General features: G+C 35.0%; 1 protein-coding gene across 5 annotated transcripts in view; it reads right to left on the bottom strand.

Annotated features, from left to right (window-relative positions):
• Positions 1 to 21076, bottom strand: part of LOC138702989 (titin homolog) — a 914774-nt gene that overhangs the window by 12062 nt on the left and 881636 nt on the right. For all 5 annotated transcript variants that reach the window (XM_069830459.1, XM_069830463.1, XM_069830460.1 and 2 more), the window contains 4 exons: positions 8804 to 8966; positions 5571 to 5707; positions 4198 to 4498; positions 1265 to 1406 (listed from right to left, as the gene is read on the bottom strand). In XM_069830459.1, coding sequence (XP_069686560.1) covers positions 1265 to 1406; positions 4198 to 4498; positions 5571 to 5707; positions 8804 to 8966 — 743 coding nt within the window. The remainder of the gene's footprint in view (positions 1 to 1264; positions 1407 to 4197; positions 4499 to 5570; positions 5708 to 8803; positions 8967 to 21076) is intronic.

Genomic DNA, 21076 nt, shown 5'->3' with positions numbered 1-21076 from the left:
AGTGGTGTTATGTTGTGTCTGATGGCTAAAGCTATTGAAAGTTTCTCATTTTATGATTTTTGTGATTTTCTTTCGATTTGATTGGTTATAGTTATCATTTATTCTAGAATTTTCATTAATTTTTCATGGATAATGACGTCCTGTTGTTCTTGGTTGTTTGACGTGAGTGGTGTTACATTGTAGATTTGTCTGCATTTGTCGAATGCGCATCGTGCTTACGAAAAGCCACTTTTCAGTGCCAATAATTTATTTTATGTGCACAAGGTTGGAATTTTGAAGTAAGAGGGAAAGGAAGGAAACCGTGTTCTGAAATTTATCTATTAAATTTTGTGTCGATTTTGGTTTAGTTCTTTCGCTGGTGAAGAAGGATTGTGTTGAATGTTGAGAAGAAAACTGTTTTTCTGTGGTTTAAAGGAATTATTTACTGAATTTTCTGTAGAAGTTAAGATGTAATAAGTGTTCGAAGAGAATTTCATTTAGTGTAAACACGTGGTTTATTTATGCAAAGTTGACTGTACGACAAAGTGTTGGTTTAGTTCTTTGTTGGCTGCATGGTTTAAGTTTAGATTGCCTTAAAGCCTGTGTCATTTACACTGGAAGCGAAGAGGTTGTCGTTGAAGACGTCGATGAGAATTGAATTTTATTTCATAATATGATTATTATTATGTTTTGTTTTGTGTTTTAGTGATTTTTGGGGGTAAAGTGCGGACGAAAACTGCCAGAAAAGTACTACCAACTATGAAGTTCGAATGCCACCAAACGCCAAAAAAATCAAAGGCGAAAAATTAAATATATTTTCATTTTTTTTGGAGGGCTTGTTCTTCTTTTAAAATATGAATATATATTTGATTTTTCATCTTTGATTTTGCAATGTTTGGTGACATTTGGACTTCATAGTTGGCAGAACGTTTTTGGTAGTTTTCGTCAGCCATGTTGGATTTTGCCCGTCTTCTAGGAAATTACCGAAATCTTAATTCGCACCCTGTTAGTAATCATAATCATTATATTATATTATACATTGGCTCAGTAGTTGAACACAAATCGATATTAAAAACTATACTCTAGATTCAACCATGGTCTCTAATTGAATTGGTATGTAGCTTTAAGCATACAGTGAGGTACACGGAACCATGGGATTTTGTGCTATTGTATAAAGGTTACATATTAAGTTAACTATTTCCTAATACATACGAAGTTAAAGCAAAAATTCAAACGTAATTCACTGCTCCTTAAACTCTCTGATAAATTATTATGTTCCTCTAACCTTGAGGTCTAAATGCACGATGAAGTTCTGATGCATGTAATCCACGCCTTCACAGATCTGTCGCATAAACAGGATGCAGTCTCTCTCTGTGAGGGTGAAATCATCTGCTACTACTCGTTCGAAAAGTTCCCCACCGGAAATACTGAAAATAAATTAGATTTATTAATGAAAAAAATGTATATCTATACCAAACACACAAATCAACAATTTAAAAATATAGTGCAAAAATTCAATGAAACAGGAAGCATAAATAATTAGCCAAAGCATAGAAAACCAAAGGTAATACCACACGGAGAAAATGCCTTTGATCTGATGCTTTCTTATCCAAAAAGTTCTGTATAAATCCACACGACAAGTGGCGCTTGAATGTCAGTTCGGCATCAGTATGGAAATTGTTGAAATAAAATTATAGTTATATCTATAAAAAGTCCAGCGTTTGCAAGAATTAAGTGTAGAAGATTTCGACAGACTGGTTGAGTTCTGTAAAACCTCAACAATCGAGATCTTGTGAGGCACATCATATTTTCAGATAGGGTAAATTTGTTTAAATGGCAGCATTTGAATCATCTTAAATTTAATGTCGTTAATGTTCTCCTCACAACCCTTATTGGATGATACAAGCAAATAAATACACATCATCCTCAAAAAGTCTATGTGTGGGAAAATAAGCAGAAAATAGAAAAATTGGTCCATTTTTTTATACACAAATTAAACATGTAATGGCCAACATTATTGAGTTTGAGGTCTCCTTGCGAAACAATTCTTAACCTATTATTTTGAAATTTGTACAGAAGTACAAAAATGTGCAATGAATAGAAATTATGTCCACTTTTTTGCAGCTAATAAATATAGCACATTATTACTATTTTTTTAATTTTAAAAATAGTTTATAATTTCTCTATAGAATTTTCTATTTAATAAAATTAAAAAAAAATCCTCAACAACAGCTACGGTACTCATGTGACATTAAAAGCCAACAAATTTGAAAACTATATCTATAACAAACTTTGAGAAAAAGGATGGCCTTTAAAAATGGTTATTGTTTTGCAGAGAATATCTTTATCTGATAATAAAAAAATAACAAAACTATTGGACAAATTAAAAAATAATTTGTACACCACTACATAAGGACATAACAAATATGTGGTATAAATTTCAAGAAAGTTGAACAAGTAATTAAAAACATCCAAAATTCAATCATCTGTCCTCCATTCAAAAAAATCAATAACATGAAAAAATGTTTCTGTTCTCATGCCTAAATTTAATGTAGATTTGAAATATGTGAAAATTACTACAGTGTGTCATTTACTTTTCTTTTGTGATACATTGCATAACTGAATAAATTCATTTATAAAACAATAGCATAATACTGAAACATTTCCAACAACATTTTATGGTAAAAATAATAAATTTATGTGTACACGCGCGCACACGCGCGCGCGCACGCCCACGCCCACGCACACGCACACGCACACGCACACGCACACACACACACACACACACACACACACGAAGAGAAAGTGAAAAAAAAAAAAAAAAAAACGGAGTTAGCCATAAGCAATGTCGTTAATTGAAGAGGTTATTCTCTGATATATTTAAAAAAAATTGTTTTATATGAAATATGATGATAGATGATATTACGGTATGTGGATCATATGCAGAGACTAAGAGGAAGACAGAAAATAGAAAAGATTGGAGAATGGCGGGTTTGCAGTGAAAAACCTGCCCTTGGGCAGAACATTTATGTATGAAACATTTCATAGCGTGTTTTGGGAAAGCCATTGATTTAGCTAATTCCCAGTATGCTCAGTGAATTTAAGAGATCAATGTAGGCTAATAAATGATCCAAAAATTTTTGTTTTATCCTTCAAGGGGTTAGGTACAGCAGCAGTAAAATTTTGAAAATATTCAACATTTTTTTCCTCCATTACTGTATTTTGTACAATAATGAAAATTATTAAGTGTAAAACACACTGTCCTTCTGCTATATGGGAGAAAAAAAAAAAAAAATATATATATATATATAAGGTTTAAAAAAATATTTATATATATATTTTTTTCAAAATTCAGTTCACTGTGCAGTGATGAAGCGTTTCCCACACAACTCAAAAACTATCCAACATTCTGTGATGAAATTGTTTGTGTTTATTTATGCATGTCATATCTACAATATGATGCAAGATCACTTCTCTACCTTTGATAGATTGACTGATAAAAAATAAAATCATAAAAAATGGTCAAATATCAGTATTTTCTTCTAACACAAAATATAAAAAATATTATTTATTAAGGAATGTAGTTGAAAGACCATGATATTGTAAACATGAGTTTCAGCAATAAAATAAAAGAGAGAGAACATGAAAAAGTTAACAAATTTATGAGTTATGAGGGAAACTCTTTATCACTCCACAGTGAATTACCACAATTATGAAATTTGAAAAAAAAAAAATAAATAAATAAATATTCTTTTAAATCGTAAAAATAAGGACAGTGTTTTACACATACCAATTTTTATTATTGTACAAGATACAGTAATGGAGGAAAAAAATGTTGAATATTTCCAAAATTTTACTGCTGTAAGCTGTACCTAACCCCTTAAATGTGCAGAAATTTGATCCGAAAGTAACTTTTTGCTCTACAAAGGAATTTTATAAAGTTACATTTGTTTGGATCCAATTTCTGCACATTTACAGGACAAAACTAAAAATTTTTCAATCAATTATCACAATACATATTGGGAATTAAATCAATGGCTTTCTCAAAACATGCTATGAAATATTTCATACAGAACAATTTTTATCTCGAAGAGAAGGCAAGAACGAGCAAAATTATATTGAACTATTTTGTTTGAAATATCTCAGGCAGTAACCCCCTGAAATTAATGACATTACTTACGGTTCCCCCTTATATGACTAAGGTTGCAAGCAACTCACTATTCCATCACCATGACCATTTCTCGAGGGCTCTCGTAGGCGGCTGCCAGCTGTAGCAGCTTCGGATGTCTCAGGTCGTTCATGATGTCGATCTCCTCTTGGACCTTCTCCCTGTCTTTGGCCTTTATGCAGCGGATGAACTTGGCAGCGAACTTCTGTCCCGTGCTCAACTCCTGCACTTTGTGCACCACTCCATAGCGGCCCTTCCCAAGCTCCTCCAGCACTTCAAAGTTATTTTTGAACGCCTCACCAGGTGCTATCGTTACTACTCTTGGCTCAAATGCAGGAAGGAACGATTCCTCTGTAAACACAAATATATCATCATAATGGTGAATACTTTTGTACTTCCTACATTATAAAAAGGCAGTAAAATGTTTCTTTTATTTCATGGCTTACAAAGAATATTTAGCTCATGTACCAGTTTACCAATGGCGTGTATACCTGTACAGAGTGTTTAAAACATCACGTTTTTTTTAGGGTGTAGTATTCATCAAAACGAAAAAGCGAAGTCTATAAACATGGCCCTAAAATTAATATCTTCCGAGACGTGTTCATCAACATCATGAGAGCTGCTCAACGTGATTTCCATAACAAAAAATCAATAATCCGAGAGGTTGTATAATTAATTAAAACAAGAAAAAAGTATAATAATGATGATACCTAAAATTAAATTTTGTACGAAACAAGGGCTTTGAAATTGGCACTGCAACAACAGCATAGCTTCCAATGTAACTTCTTTGATTGATTTTTATGGGGTATACAGGGTGTATAGAAACAACACCGACAACACTTAGTATGTTGGACAGGACGGTAAACTGATCATTTCTCATGAGGGTAACCATATCCGGAAATTCATGGTTTGGGCGCTGTGGGATGTCGAAGTTTCATCGGATTGTTTTTGGTGTCCTTATTACGTAGTTATGTAACACATTAGCCATCAGCGTAAAGTGGATGGAAGAACTGCGTCTTAACTTTCCTGAGCATGCTCTGCATTGGTAGAGGGGGGGAGGACTCCGAAAATATTGAAATTAGGACAAATGTTTATGACATTTTTTGCTCAAAAGTCTTCGGAAATAAGTTCCGTAAGTGACAGTAAATCCTCGTGAATCACCCTGTATATTAGTTTTAGGACCCATGTTTATTAGATATTTTTAATTGTTTTGACGAATACTGGCACTCTCAAAATATTGATTTTTTTTCAACATCCTTCCAATTATTTAGCAATTAAAATTTGATATCAGTGAAGTTTACATCAGTGATCAACGTTAAAAAAAAACATGGTACATAATATAGGCCTAATAATTAAATAATGGATCTTATATTCATATAGAATTTATTGGGTCTAGTATACATGCCGATAGCAGACTTATTACCTTCTGCTGGTCCCATTTGGAAAGGCTCCGACTCGCTGCTTGCTTCACTCAGGCCGTGAGCATTTTCAGCACGCACTCGGAACACATACCGCTCTCCAGAGGTCAAACCAGGAATCATGTACGACAAGGAATGACATCTGTAATAACAATAATTATTATAAGAATCTCACACTTTGCAAATGAATCGTGGTTGATAAAATGATAAAAGGGTAGATCTTCCCTGGCTACTTCAGTTCCTTTATTAATTACCATAAACTGGGGTAAAGAGGATCACATGTGGTAAAGTGGATCATATGTGTATTGTTAGATAAGTCAGCGCCACATGGTTCACACATGCAAAGAAAACTATTTTTAGTGGCACTTATAGAAGAAAGGTTTTCTTTTCATGTGTGATCCATGTGGCGCTGCCTTATCTAGGCAATACACATATGATCCACTTTACCACATGTGATCCTCTTTACCCCAGTTTACGGTACTTAATTTATTAATTTATTTATGTATTAATTAATTTATTTATTTGGTTACCCGTAATGTTTTGCAGGCTAGCTAAACAGAACAACAGATGCGTTTTATTATACATGAAACTGACATTTTCTGAGTACACAAACTGAGTAACAATTGAAGGATATTTATTTTGTCTTATTAAAAAAATGTGTTTGCTTGATATAGACTTACAATTGATTGGGCACTTTAAGGGGTTAGGTACAACTTACAGCAGTAAAATGTTAGAAATATTCAACATTTTTTCCCTCCATTACTGTACCTTGTACAATAATGGAAATTGGTATGTTCACAACACTGTCCTTCTGCTATATGAAAACAAATATTTTTACAATTGAAAAAAAAAAAAATATTTACCTTTTTTTTTTTTTTTTTTCAAAATTCAGTTCACTGTGCAGTGATGAAGCATTTCCCACATAACTCAAAAACTATCCAACATTCTGTGATGAAATTTTTTGTGTGTATTTATGCATGTCATATCTACAATATGATACAAGATCATTTCTCTACTTTTGATAGGTTGTCTGATAAAAAAAATAAATTCATTTAAAAAACGGTCAAATACCAGTATTTTCTTCTAGCACAAAATAAAAAAAAATGTTATTTATTAAGGAATGTAGTTGAAAGAGAATGATATTGTAAACGCGAGTTTCAGCAATAAAATTAAAGAGAGAGAACATGAAAAAGTTAACAAGTTTATGAGTTATGGGGGAAAAGCTTCATCACTGCACAGTGAACTGCCATCATTTTCAATTTTGGAAAAATCGTAAAAATATTTTTTCATATAGCAGAAGGACAGTGTTTTTATTATTGTACAACATACAGTAGTGGAGGAAAAAATGTTGAATATTTCGTAAAAGTTTACTGCTGTAAGCTGTACCTAACCCCTTAACAGACTTATCTTCATAACTAATAATAAATGAACAAATGGACACCAGTAACAACAAAGGAAATAAGTGTAATACATAATATGAAATATAGTATGTAAAGAAATGTAAGAATAGAATAAATTACAATTACTTACTAAATAGAAGAGAAAATTAATATATAATTCTGTGGTGTTCGGGTAAAAGGGGATGTCATTTTTTTGTGCAGATGAAATTCTGTTTCTTAGATGAACATACAAGTTAAATTCTACAATTGAGTATGCAAAAATCAAAAGAATACTAGGTAGTTGATGTGTTTTATTTGTGTAAGAAATTATTTGCAATAAGGGTCCGAAATTTAATTTTCATTTATCTCCAAACTCATTTTTATGACTTATCTCCCTTTATCCACACAACACAGAATTATATTGTAGTGTAACATTTACACTTTAAACTCAAAATGTATATATAATGCCTTTTAATTACTCTAAGCGGCTGCATTATTATTTCATTAATCATTTTTTTTAAAGATAGAATGTTATTAACAAAAAGAAAAGTATTCTCAATCTCTAATGCTAGTACTTTCACGATGCATGTTGTTGCTTTTGACGATACTCAACTTTATTATAATATCTGAATGAATGAATGAATCAATGAACCAATCAGTGAATCAATGAATCCATGGATGAATGAATCAATGAATTCATGGATGAATGAATGAATGAATCGATGGATGAATGAAACAAGGAGTCGATGGATGAATGAATCAATGAGTCGACGGATGAATGAATCATTGAGTCGATGGATGGAGATTGATTGAATGTAGTGAGAGAGGAAGAATTATGAATTAAATGATAGGCCTACACGATGATAATCGCGTCCTTGCAAGGGCTCTTGGAATGCCTGCATGGTTCAATGTGGTCTGCCTTTCCCATTCACTCACAAAGAATGAGAAACAACTCGAATATTCGTTAAACTGAATACTGAGACACTCCGCGAGATGGAAGAGCTTTGCATACTGACCACAGTGTCAGGCGTTCAATAGTAACATACAGTCTGATCCGTTTGGGTATGGATAATATTAAATTGTTATAAAGCTACAGTATTATGATGGCTGGTTATATTATGATTAAAAGATAAGAGTTTCCATATATGACAATCAATAATGCATAATCTGAAAGGACAAATGAAAATCGTAGATGATTAAAATGGCTATTACAAATCAACAGCGGGCACAATGTGTTCTTTGGTATGCTAAATTTGACAGTGTTGAAAGAGTTCAAAGGGAATTTCGATGTGAGTATGGTGTGCGTAATGTACCTAAATACTATTCCATAATGTTGTGGTATCGAACATTTGTAGAAACAGGTTCTGTGTTAAAAAAGAAAAAAACATGCAGGAGGTCGCAGGCGAAACCCAGTATGAGAAGCAGCTATGTCTTGACTTGGTCCCCAAACTCCCCAGATCTAATCCCTCCTGACTTCTTCGTGTAGGGTTTTGTTAAAGACATTGTCTATTCACAGAAACCCAGGAACATTGATGATCTGAGAGTAAAAATTACTCAAGCTTTTCAACAAATCACCCCTCTTATGTTACAACGGACATGGGCTGAATTGCATAACCGTTGTGAGTTGTACAGGGTGCGCAATGGGGGTCATGTTGAGCTCTGAGGAATCTCCCATCTTTCAGTGTTGTATGCACAAAGTTTCAACAAATAAAGTACAGTAGTAAATGTTTTACGTTGTTTTTATTTTATCCATACCCAAACGGATCACCCTGTATAATTTTTATTTTTGGTAACCGGTTGTGCACGACTCTAGCTCTTATAGCTGTGTGATCACAGTGGTGTAAATCGGCGTGTCTGACCTGTTGGTGACCACCTGCCAGTCCTGGTCCTGCAGCCGCCGCATCTCGATGCTGTACCCCGTGACCATGCAGCCTCCATCGTAGGGGGAGCTGCACCACGCCACGTTCACGGAGCTGCCGCTGGCGGACACCGAGGGCCTGCCTGCGGGCGGGTCGGCCGGACCTGCAACAAGAGGAAGCATCCTAAGGGTACGTACAAGACGGAGCCTGGTTCGTTACCAAGTTGGTCGATCGTAAGCTAGCTGGTCGCTGGGCAGAAAGTCGGGCTGATGAGAACGAAGCTTGTTTGAGCCTGCCAGTCAGTGTAGCTGAACTTACTCTGCTTTTTCAAAATTGTCTTTATAAACAATAACAATTTGTAAAAGTGCTAGGATGGATTCTTTTGGTCTTCAGGTTCTCCCAAACGTACCTTAGATATTGGGCATTTTCAGTACGGAAATAACCACGTAAATAATTCTACTTTTCTGGAAAGCGTCATAATAAAACCCTTTCGGAATATGTATGATAAGACTTTTGTTAAATTCTAACGTACCTTGTTTACATCTTTCGGTCTATTTATGGGTCATCATCAGAACTGGTCGTTGTTGGTCTTCGCGCCTCTTGTTTTGTTTCCTGTGAGGGTGTGTTCGTGTGGTATAGTGTAGAGTCAAAGAGTGTGTGTGTTCTGAAATTGAGTTGTGTGTTGAGAATTTCGTTGGGGTGTGTTTTCGTGTGTCTGTATATTCATATTGTTCTAGTGTGTTTAGTTTCTGGCTTTTTTGTTAGATGTGTAGTATTTCCATGTCTGTGTTGATGTCTCTGTAGGTGTGGTTAGCATTTGTGATGTGTTCTGCATATGTGGAGGTGTTTTGTAATTTTGTTATGGCTGTGATATGTTCTTTGTAACGTGTTTGAAATGATCTGCCTGTCTGTCCTATGTAGAAGTTGTTGCAGGTGTTACATTTGAGTTTGTATACGCCTGTGTGGTTGTATTTATTTGTTTGTTTGTGTTGTTTGTGTGTTGAGACATCAACACAGACATGGAAATACTACACATCCAACCAAAAAGCCAGAAACTAAACACACTAGAACAATATGAAATATACAGACACACGAAAACACACCCCAACGAAATTCTCAACACACAACTCAATTTCAGAACACACATTCTTTGACTATACACTATATCACACGAACACACCCTCACAAGAAACAAAACAAGAGTCACCAAGACCAACAACGACCAGTTCTGATGATGACCCATAAATAGGTCAAAACATGTAAACAAGGTACCTTAGAATTTAACACAAGAAAGTCTTATAAATATTCCGAAGTGATACAGCGTTAAAAGTTGTGTAATCAAGATGTAAAACCCTTTCATTAAAATCCCTTATAGTTCATTCTGATACACATACAGCATTGATAAAATAATATGCCAAAAGATCAGTACCGGTAATTATATTGTTTCTAAAATCGTCACTTTCTGTAAAATATCAATTATTCATTTACAAAGTTACTTATTATTGGTATCCATTTCACACCATCTCATTATAGTGTCGAGATCAAGAAAACATCCATCTCCATGCCCCCCAAGTGCCTTTATGGCATGTGAAGGAGCTACCTTTACCTTTATTACTATCAATTTCAACTCCTACTTCATCTCACAATATATAAGATATGGCTTTGGTGGTCGGGTTGAGCCTGATTTCAAAATTTACAAACATTGATTATCCTACCGAAAAATTGTTTTTAGAATTTAAAGTCTTGAAAAAACATCAAATTTATATTAATGTATTATTACATTTTATATATAAAAATCACACATATTTCAGATCATATACTCACAAATAAAACCAAAAACATGGATGCAATAAGTTTGTTGGAACCCAAGTGTTTAACGAGCACGGCTTTCAACCAAAGTACTAATATTGGCCCTAGAATTTATAACAAATTAATAAATAAATACGCACATCTATTTATTTCCAACAGTTTGAAATTTAAAAATATATGTAAGCAATTTATTATGAGTAATGGTTAATTTTTATATGCAATTTATGAGTCTACATTTATTATGTATCGAATCCTCCCTGAGCACGAGAACACTCTCTTTTATCTGGCAATAAACATTATTATTATTATTATTATTATTATTATTATTATTATAAGGAGAAAAATTGACCACTATACGGTAGAGTGCGAAAAATACTTTTAACACTGACTGTCAACTCTTTTCGTAGATTGTTAATTTTTTTCCACCAAATGTCAGACGGCAACAATTGCAACCAATCAATAAAGTGGTTAAAACAACGTCAGGCCCACTTTTAAAAATGACTTTTTGGTTAAGAAACGTACAGAAATTCAATGAATTGCTTCAAACAACTACTTATTTTTTTGATAAGTACGTGAAACAATTAAGAATTAAATGTAATTATAAAAAATAAGGGTACATCCGAGATTGAACCGAGGACCTCTAAATCTGCAGTCGAATGCTCTACTACTGACGTGAGCTATAGCACCAAATGATAATGTGATAAAGTGTCACTATTACAATGAGGTGGAATACAGCAGTGGAGAAATCGGGGGAATTGTCTCTATATCAGGACCAACGAACGGCTATCTAAAAAACAGTGTCCGACATTCATGTTAAACATGAGCGTATTTTGTTCGCAGGTTTGTTACACTTTGCCTGCGTTTTGCAAAAATCGTTATTCATAATATGGTAACTCGCCATTTTTAACACTTGTATCGTAAAATAATTATTTCAGCACTACTACATATTTTAATCATATTATGTCCGACAAATTTATACCATTTTTTCTTGAATACCGGTACTAATTGTTTTGTATCACCCTACGTATAATGAATACTGAGGAACTATGTGTAATTCGCGTTGCACCGTTTATTTTTATTTTAGGACGAGTAAAATACATGAAACTAGTGCGTTTCCGGTTAGGTACTTGAGAGGCAATTACGACAGCATATTCTATTCTGTTGGTCATCGTGTATACTGGCCGGTACTTGATTGCCTTCAGTCTAAAATTTGTGCCAGGTAGATAACCTATTCTGAAGAAAATCATGATTGCCTGTCATTTTTAAACGCTATAGAATTGGATAGGGGAGAAGACTTGATTACCTGTCATTTTAAACATTACAGGAGCGGATAACTATCGCTGGAAACTGATTTATCTCGTGAATAGGTGACGTGGCATGTTGCAGACACGCCTCCACACAAAGGTACGTCAAGTCGACACCTGTAGCAGATGCGACGGGCATTCATGAACGGCTCGTCATTCAAAACAGCTTGTCTGCTCGCAGCAGGAATTTATTCTGCAGGCAGGGCGTTCCGGGGAACTAATGAGGCCCCAGAAGCTATCCCACGACCACGAGCACATTCACAGTTCTCGAGAACTAACATCTCGTTAATTCTGTCTCCTCCCCTAAGATCATAAAATCTCGCTTATTAACTGCACACTACATTCATAGTATTTAGATTATGATTTTGTTTTAATCGACTGTCTGCTAGAGTAATCCTATTCGTTGCCATGGATACTGTTCGTTATGATTTTGTTACACTTTTCGTCAACTACGGCGCTATTTGGAGTGATATTTGTGGTGGATAAGATAGGGGAATTATGATATTTCCTGGGTTTCTTCAGTCTCCTTCATGATTAAAAATGTTGTCCATGACCATAACGAAATACATGCCTTTACTAAATACTTTTGCGTTTGTAAAGTAGGCTTTTATTCAACATTACTTTATTCCACTAGTGAGATAAAGACTTTAACTCACAGTTTGAACTTCATCTCACAGTTCATTAGAATTTTTCTAGTACCCGGGTACACACGTATACTTTTCCGTTGAACTATTACTCAAGAAGTTAATATATTAGTTACTAGATGTCACTATATATTTTTCTAAATTATAGACATCAGCTCAAAGAATTTGAGTGACCACAAGGGTCCTGAATACAATAAACATGTACAATATAATGTGATGTGATACATTAAAGAAAAAAAGAAGGTTAATTGTTGAAGGCAAATATAAGTGGATTAATTGAAATAGAGATGATGTTGTGATATTTGAAGAGAATCCTTGATAATATTTATAAGAATAGACATTACATAATCAAAAGGAATGTGAAGTTCCTTAAGATAATTCCATGTGAATTTTGTAATTGAACCTCTCCTGCCAAACAGCAAACCAATGACAGACCATTGTTTAAGAGGGACGTTGTACTTTTGAGAAAGATAAGGCAGACAAGGTTGATATATAGACTTCTTCTCAATATCAACTTCGGTGGCCTGATTTAGGTTTCTTTCGAAACGGATAGTAGGGTCAAGAACAAGAGCCCGTTTTAAGCGTCTGCTGACGCCTCGTGCTTAAATTTTTCCACTCTCGCAATAAAGATGCACTTACCTCACAAGTACCATAAATAACTATCATTCCACGAAAGATCCCTATTTAATCTTTTCCTTTTCTTTATTTAATTCATGAATTTTATATCATACAAATTATGGTAATTAAGGACCAAATGTCCACTGTCTTCGCTCTGTGAATAGCGTATGAGAGTCTTGTCCAAACGGTCCGTGATTCAGATCCCCGAAGTGGGCAATGGAATAAATTTATTTTCCATTCACGGAACTGGATGTTTGTTTCTTGTCATTTGCTGCCCTGTGTTGTCTTAGCGTTGGCCCTGTACCGTGCTGACCACACCGCAATATGTGCCTACCTAGTGCTGATCGAAAGATATATACCCCACTACATCTAATCGAATTGTAATGGGTAGGAAAGGAGGTGGTAAAGTATGACGAAGAAAGAAATAAGACCAAATACTCGAACGAGTACAATTTTTTCAATTACCTAGAGGGCTAAGTTATTTTTAATGATATGAACTGGGCTCGGCAGGTTTTCAAAACAAAAAAATAAGGGTCAAATGCAAGTGAAGGGTTCAGAGCCATAGTGGGCCAAGCGCCATTTATTAAAAACGGAGAAAACAAGGGTTAACGTTAAGTGAATATCATAGTTTATTGAAGATTGATATATCATTTAGTTTGAATGTGTATACTTTAAATTACTTGCTATATGTTTTCATTGAATTATGGTGATAACTTCATTTTTACCCTTGTTTTCTACGGTTTTAGTAAATGGCGCTTAGCCCACTATGGTTCTGAATCCTTCAATTATTAACGAAAAATAGCACAAGTTCTAAGAAAGGGGAATATTGTACAGGGTGTCTGATTTAAATCGTTCATTTTTATTTGGGCATCCCAAATAACAGTGGTGACATGTGGGAGGTATTTCCTAGGCAGAATCAAGCGTGGGTATAACGTTCACTGACATCATCACTTGAATGTTACAAATTTTAGTCTTCGTATTATAATTTTATGTTAAACACTTGCTGTCAATCTGTTATGTTAATTATTTATTTTCTTTCTCTTTTCCAACGTTTATTCCGATCTTGGGTAATGTTTTAACGAGTTATTTCCATTTCTTATAGTTCCCATAACATCGTTTTCTTAATACGTAAGTTATACTCAACCCTTCAAATTGATTTGTTTTGTTTCATTCGGAATAAGCAACGAATCTTTAAAGAACAGACAACACAGAATTTTAACACACTTTATTAATTTATTTAAATATATTTTGAATAAGTCACGCCTAATAACATTATCACTCCACCAAACTACTCAATGTAGGGTTGGTAACCCAACTAGAAGATTTTTTTTACTCACAATTCACACAAGTTTAGCCAGATGGTTTTTGTCGATGTAAGTACTAATTCATAAACATAAAGGATGGCATCTGTATTATTAAGTACTATGATTACAATGCCTTCCACACTTTTCTCGAGGGCCGCAGAACGGTGTTGTTATTGACTACATGCATCTGAAGATCAAGGACAGCAAGTGCGTTTAAAAAGCACTTTACTAATTGAGTGCGTGATCCGGCGCAAAGACGAGCTGTTAAATGTTTGATGTGGGATCAACAGAGGAGCAAAACAATGATAATTACGACAGATCCAAAGTGCTTATTTGGAGGACAAACATCAGGCACGCTGTCAGCGGCGAATGACAACGCATTGTACGAGACCGCCAGCTGAATTGCTATCGCATTCCCGATGAATCTAAACAGGAATTACAATACAAAAATCAAACTAGGAGCGTGCTAGGTTCTCTCCCAACAGTTCCGTTTGCTTAGCGTGTTTGCATGCTGATCCGGGGCTGCGCTCAGGCGTGGGTTCGATTCCCGCTTCGGCAGATTTCATGGTTGGGTTTTTACGAGGTTTTCCTCATTATTGAACGACGAATTACAGGTACAGCGAAACTTGTGTAATTCGAACGTTTTTAATTCGAATTATTCTTTATTTCGAAGTTTTCCTTTGTCCCCTTGAATTTCCTATGGAAACAGTGCATAAATATCGTCTTTTATTCGAACATAATTTTGTTTAATTCGAAGAAAACAAATCCAGAATGGACATGAGTTTTACAGTGAAATGTGGCAAAGGCAGAACGAGCCAGTACTGTAACAAATTGACCTGACCATAGGGGTTGGAGGCTGGAACCGGGAATGCATTGTATCTCCTTTTCGGAGAAAGTGGTCCCAGTGCGGGTTGACAACCCTTAGAGTGTCATTCACCTCGAAAGTACAGTTACCGTACTCAGTTAAAACGGTCACTGTGCATTGCTTTTCACAAACTCCGAAACCCCGATCTTTCACTTCCGAGAGCTAAGAAGATTCATTCAGGGACACCAAAATGTGCATGGTTCTCTGTTCGATTCATTAAATAAACTGGAGGACTTTACAGTAACCCAGCAAATCAATAAAAAGAAGCAGACTAAAATCACATCCTACTTAACAAAGGCCTAGTAAGGTATGTTTTTTAACTACTGTATGTATTATGCATAAATGTTTACTAATTACTGCACCGTACTGTATTTATGTAATAGGCCTATATTATACAGCACTATATTTTCTTGTATTATAATACCCTGTTGTCTTGAAATGTTATAGTAATACATAGTACATACAGTACACCTGTAGTTTGCCTTCTGCAGTACCATTTTTTTAATTCGAATTTTTCCATAATTCGAATTTTTTCTTATGCCCTTCAGATTCGAATTACACAAGTTTCACTGTAATTACATGGCGAATTCATGGCCTCATCTCGACAAATACCATCTCCCGAAAGATTGGAGAATGCTGGGTTTGCAGTGAAAGACCTGCCCATGGGCAGAACACGTATGTATGTATGTATGTATGTATGTATGTATGTATGTATGTATCAATTACGAGTATATTTATACTAAATAACATATTTATTGATATAGCATCATTAAATGAGATAGTACTAAAAATAGCTATATGACATTAAGAGGAGAACTGATAAACGGCCCTAAAACATCAGACGTTTGTAATTAATTTCAGTACCGGTATGTTTATGTCCCGGACATACTTACATGCATACATACATACATACATACATACATACATACATACATACATACATACTGTTCTCCAACCAGGAGATCAACCGTGAAAGGAATGTGCTTACTATTGGCTCATCTATTGGAACGAAGTAGATAGATAATATTACCGTTATAACGCCAGTTTAAAAACCATGCGCGCTCCTGCATATGTTATTTCCTGTATGAAGAGATTAAAAGACCAGGGGCCATATTCATAGACATTCTTAGTGCGGGCTTCAGCGAACTAAAGTTTTTCTTATTCATAAACCAGTGTTAGCGATATATGATATGAATCCTGTACAAGTAATCACGCGATAGCCGGGGTTAGTTTAGCACGCTCGTAGATCGGGCTAGCGAAATGTCTATGCATAGCACCATAGGAGATTAACAGCGATCTAATTTTGTAACTAGGGTAGTATCAATATGTCTGTATCAATGTTATTGTTTGTGCTGTGAGAGCTAGCCAATAGAGATACGAGTACCCACGTGTGTGACCTTATGACATCAACATTCATTCACAGCATTACCCCCCTTCGTCTTATCCGGCAGAGACTTTCTCGTGGTGGGAGCACAGTACATACATACATAGGCCTGCCTGCCTACATACATACAGGGACATCATTTTATTTTTACTAACTTTTTAATACTAACTTGTCTATACCTCTGGATCAACGCCGTTTGCTATCCCCTTCCACGACTGGAGTTCGATGATACTGACGTAATATACAAACAAATCACTTTACTAGGTATAGGAGGGAAGAAAAGTAGTTCATCCATTTACGTAAACTAGGAAATATTGCGCTTTTGAGTTTGATAATTTTCATTAGGTTTTTGTTTAATCAAAATACAGTACAGTATTAACAATGAGTGTTTTTACTCACGAACTGAGCTGTCCATGTGGACGTATTCATTATGCAGTGTATATTATACTGTCTACAACATATTAGCGTACAATATAGAGAATGAAGTTAAATTGAAAAATAATCACAATATGGATATTTAAACACATTTCGATACAGGCTTCAGTTCTAATGTGCATATTATCGCACTATAGCATATTGTACTTAATTCCAATCACCAGTTCTTCGTAATCCTCGACCTCATCTCGCCAAATATCATCTCGCTATCACCAATTCCATCGACGCTAAATAACCTCGTAGTTGATACAGCGCCGTTAAATAATCAAATAAAAATAAAAAAAACCAGTTCTTCGTACTAGTAACTCATGTTGAAATAATTTTGTACCTACTCTATAAAAGAGTACCTTACGTATTGTAAATTAAATCTTCACCTCTGCCAGAAAAGATAAAATTACTCAGACATACTATGTACTGTCCGTCCAAGTGGTTATGTCGTAGGGTCGTAGAAAGGAGGGAAATCACGTGACAGTTAATTACTTAACAGACCCTTTTGTTTAAGTTATTTTAAACAGTTGTTAAGTATGGAATATTACGTAGACGTCCAATTCCTAACAGAAATTAACGTTCTCAGAAAAGAGCTAAGACAGCCCAGCCACTAGCTGGCGAATAAAAGCTGATTGGGGAAACCGGGATACGACGTAGGCAAATGGACGATAGTACCTGTGCGAAAATGATTCAATATTGAAAGCTCTTTCGTCACTGGAAAATGCGAACATATTTTTGGAACGTACTGTGGCTACTATGAGTGTATATGCTGTCTTGGATCTGTGTGGAAGATGGTTGAAGGGGTGGGAGTGAAGTACATTAAAAAACTCAGGTACAATAAAAATTGAAGTAAAAATAAAATGATGTCCCTGTACATACATAACATTGCATAGGCATACATAACGTTCATAACATTACATACATAATCAGGGCCTACTTACATGCAAACATTACGCACGTTCATAGGCATACATGTACATAATACAGGGTGATTCAAAACCACTGCGACGAACTCTGTGGGGTGATAGATCTAACAATAAGGAACCCGTTTTGTTAAACAACCTATGTCTTTTGACGCGTCGTTTCGAAGTTACCGTTGAAAATGTTTTTGCGCTGACGTATGTCAATGTATGCGAATGTATGCACCCCTGTTTGTAAGAGACGAGAAGGGTTGTTGTTTGTTTACGTTTAATGTTCAATACCTTTTCCTTTCAGTTGAGTCTAATCATCAATTGAGAATGGATGTCTACACTTTTCCCGAGATAGCCGGCATGGTAATGTGTTATGGAGAGGCTCGCGGAAACGGAAGAAGAGCTCTCCACATGTACCAACAACATTTTCAAAACAAAAATCATCCTCACCACCAGCGGCGTAGCATGAAATTTTGAGTAGGGGAAGCTAACTCAAGTTGTCTTTCATGCAATATGAGAAAACGTATTACAAAAATACAGTCTTAAAATAAATAGTAGTCAATTTCAAGTCAGCAGTCGAAGATTGGTTGGAACATCGTAAGTAACACCAATAAGGCATGACCTCAAATGATACGTAATAAAATATGATTTCACGGTTTACACATATCTCTTAACAAATAGACACGTATAAGTATAACATTAGCTCACTCCCTGTCATACTTAGAGAAATCACAGTATTAGTATCATTACGTAAGTATGCGTCTGTCTTTTGGTTGTGTCCTTCATTGACAGCAAGGGAGTCGGTCATTTGTTTTTTAAATCACACTTTTGTTCGTAAGTCAGTTTTGATAATACAATTGTCCTAAAAAAATTCAAGTAAATTGGTGTCAGGAACTGTTATTTCGCTCATTATTTATTATATTAGCCACAATGCACACTAACACTTCAACTGAACACAACTAGACGAAAAGGGATAACGCGGAAACTACTTATTTTAAATGTTAAAGCTAGCTTCTTTGCGAGCCTTGCGACTAGGGTAGTTTAGGAAGGGATGGAAAATCTGCGGGGTGGATTACACAGAAGAAACCGGTCTGCTTGGAAGCTGGTGTGTGCAGGCTTCTTGTTTACTGCTGCATCACAAATCATCCTGAGCTGCCGCATCACAATATTTAATGCGTAAATATAAATTCTATTAAATTGATAAATAATTTTCTTCATAAACTGCAGGTTTATTATGAAATTATTATTAACTGGGGAAGCTAAGCTTTTTAGCTTACATTGACGCTACGCCACTGCACACCACACGAAGGCGCTGATAAGTAGCTATGGCAACGCTGTCGGACCTGTATTGCAGTCAAGTGTAACAAACAATGCAGTGAGGAATATAAGTGGTTCTACTTACACGAAAGCATTTCGCATATTTACACGACCACTTCTGAAACTCAAGGCCTCTAAAGTACAACCGACCTTGTGTTTCAAGATTATTATCTTAATAACGAAGAGCAAAGCTTCAGACATCGATTCTGCCGTGACCGTGATGCGAAGCTTTCTGATCAGAGGCGGATACATAGGAATCGAAATTTATGGGAGCCTTTTGAAGAGAAAGATATGTTCGGAGTATCTTTTACTTATCTATTAAGCACTTTTTAACCTTGGTCTGTAGTAATTATTAGCAATTTATAGTATACTAGTGGCTTGTGCAGCAAATGCTGCAAACAAAGTCCATTAGACCTTCAAATAAACATTTTTCAGATTTATTTTCAATGAAGAATACCAGACATTCTGAAAGCTATTTGCTTCCATAATAATGAAAGATACTCTCTCTTGAGCCAATACTGAAGAGAACCACGCATATAAATATCTACACCACACCGCCATTAAATATATGAAAAAGACCCAAGCCCACTTGATTAATAACTATAAAAATATTTGATTTTTAATAATATTATTATTATCTTACGTAAGTTTTATAGCTTTCAGTAACATATAGGCCTACTATATATACTACATAGCCGCCACTCAGTAAAATATAGAAATCAAAATCTAATTTAAGTTATTCTCTACATATACTTATATAACCCCAAAACGTTTCACTTTCATATCATCAGTAGCCTATATCATTAATATGTATAATTAATGAAAAATAGTCACATCATGCCATTAACTACAATAATATTTCATTTTCTAATTGTAATAATGTCATCAAACTACCTCAAGTTTTGTAGTTTTTAATATCCAATACACAGCTGTACCCAGAAAATTACACACCACAGAATTGAACCTGTAAATTATTTTTAGTAAGTTAAGTTTTTAATAACGAATTTAATTTGAGCTCTAAATATGTCAGCATTCTTGCAGATCATGGCCTTCGTGCAATATTGTTTACTGTAGTGTGTGTTTTGTTTTATTCTGAAATACAACATGGCCGTGAATGCAATTAGCTAGTTCTCAAAACTGGCAACAGATGGATTTTGGAAAATAGGAAAATTATGTAGGAAAATTGACATTTCACTGAAAACTACTATTTTTCCGAAAAACTTTGGGTTCCAAACTTCAAAATAAGGGGCCATTTATTAAAATCCGTTCAACCGTTTTCCCGTAATTTCCATTACCAGTTCAAATTATATATATATATATATATATTACCTTTATACTTAGCTGGATAAGTGTAATGCTAACAGCTCTTTGGCTTTATATCTTTACACGACTAACATTAATTTATTAATCAGTAATCACGATCGTTAGAAATGTCAGGGCTTGGAAAAGCAAGGATCCGGTCTATCTCGAACATTCAAAGAAAGAAATTAAGATTCCAGCTCTTTAGAGAACGAAAATGCTGTAAACTTTAAACTAATGAAACTATACAAAGTAAGTCTACGTGCATATGAATGAAATTATTAGCCTAAAATGTCCCGTTAAGGGCAAAGGCCTCCTCCTATAGAGGGAGAGCTCTATTTGTCTCACGCGGTGAGCTACTCCGCGTAAGAGTGGAATTGTTCACTTGGTTCACA

Source organism: Periplaneta americana, chromosome 7 (genome assembly GCF_040183065.1).
Source record: "Periplaneta americana isolate PAMFEO1 chromosome 7, P.americana_PAMFEO1_priV1, whole genome shotgun sequence".
In the NCBI taxonomy this organism is placed as follows: domain Eukaryota; kingdom Metazoa; phylum Arthropoda; class Insecta; order Blattodea; family Blattidae; genus Periplaneta; species Periplaneta americana.
Note: the sequence above shows the minus strand (reverse complement) of the source record. Positions and strands in the feature narration are given on the sequence as shown.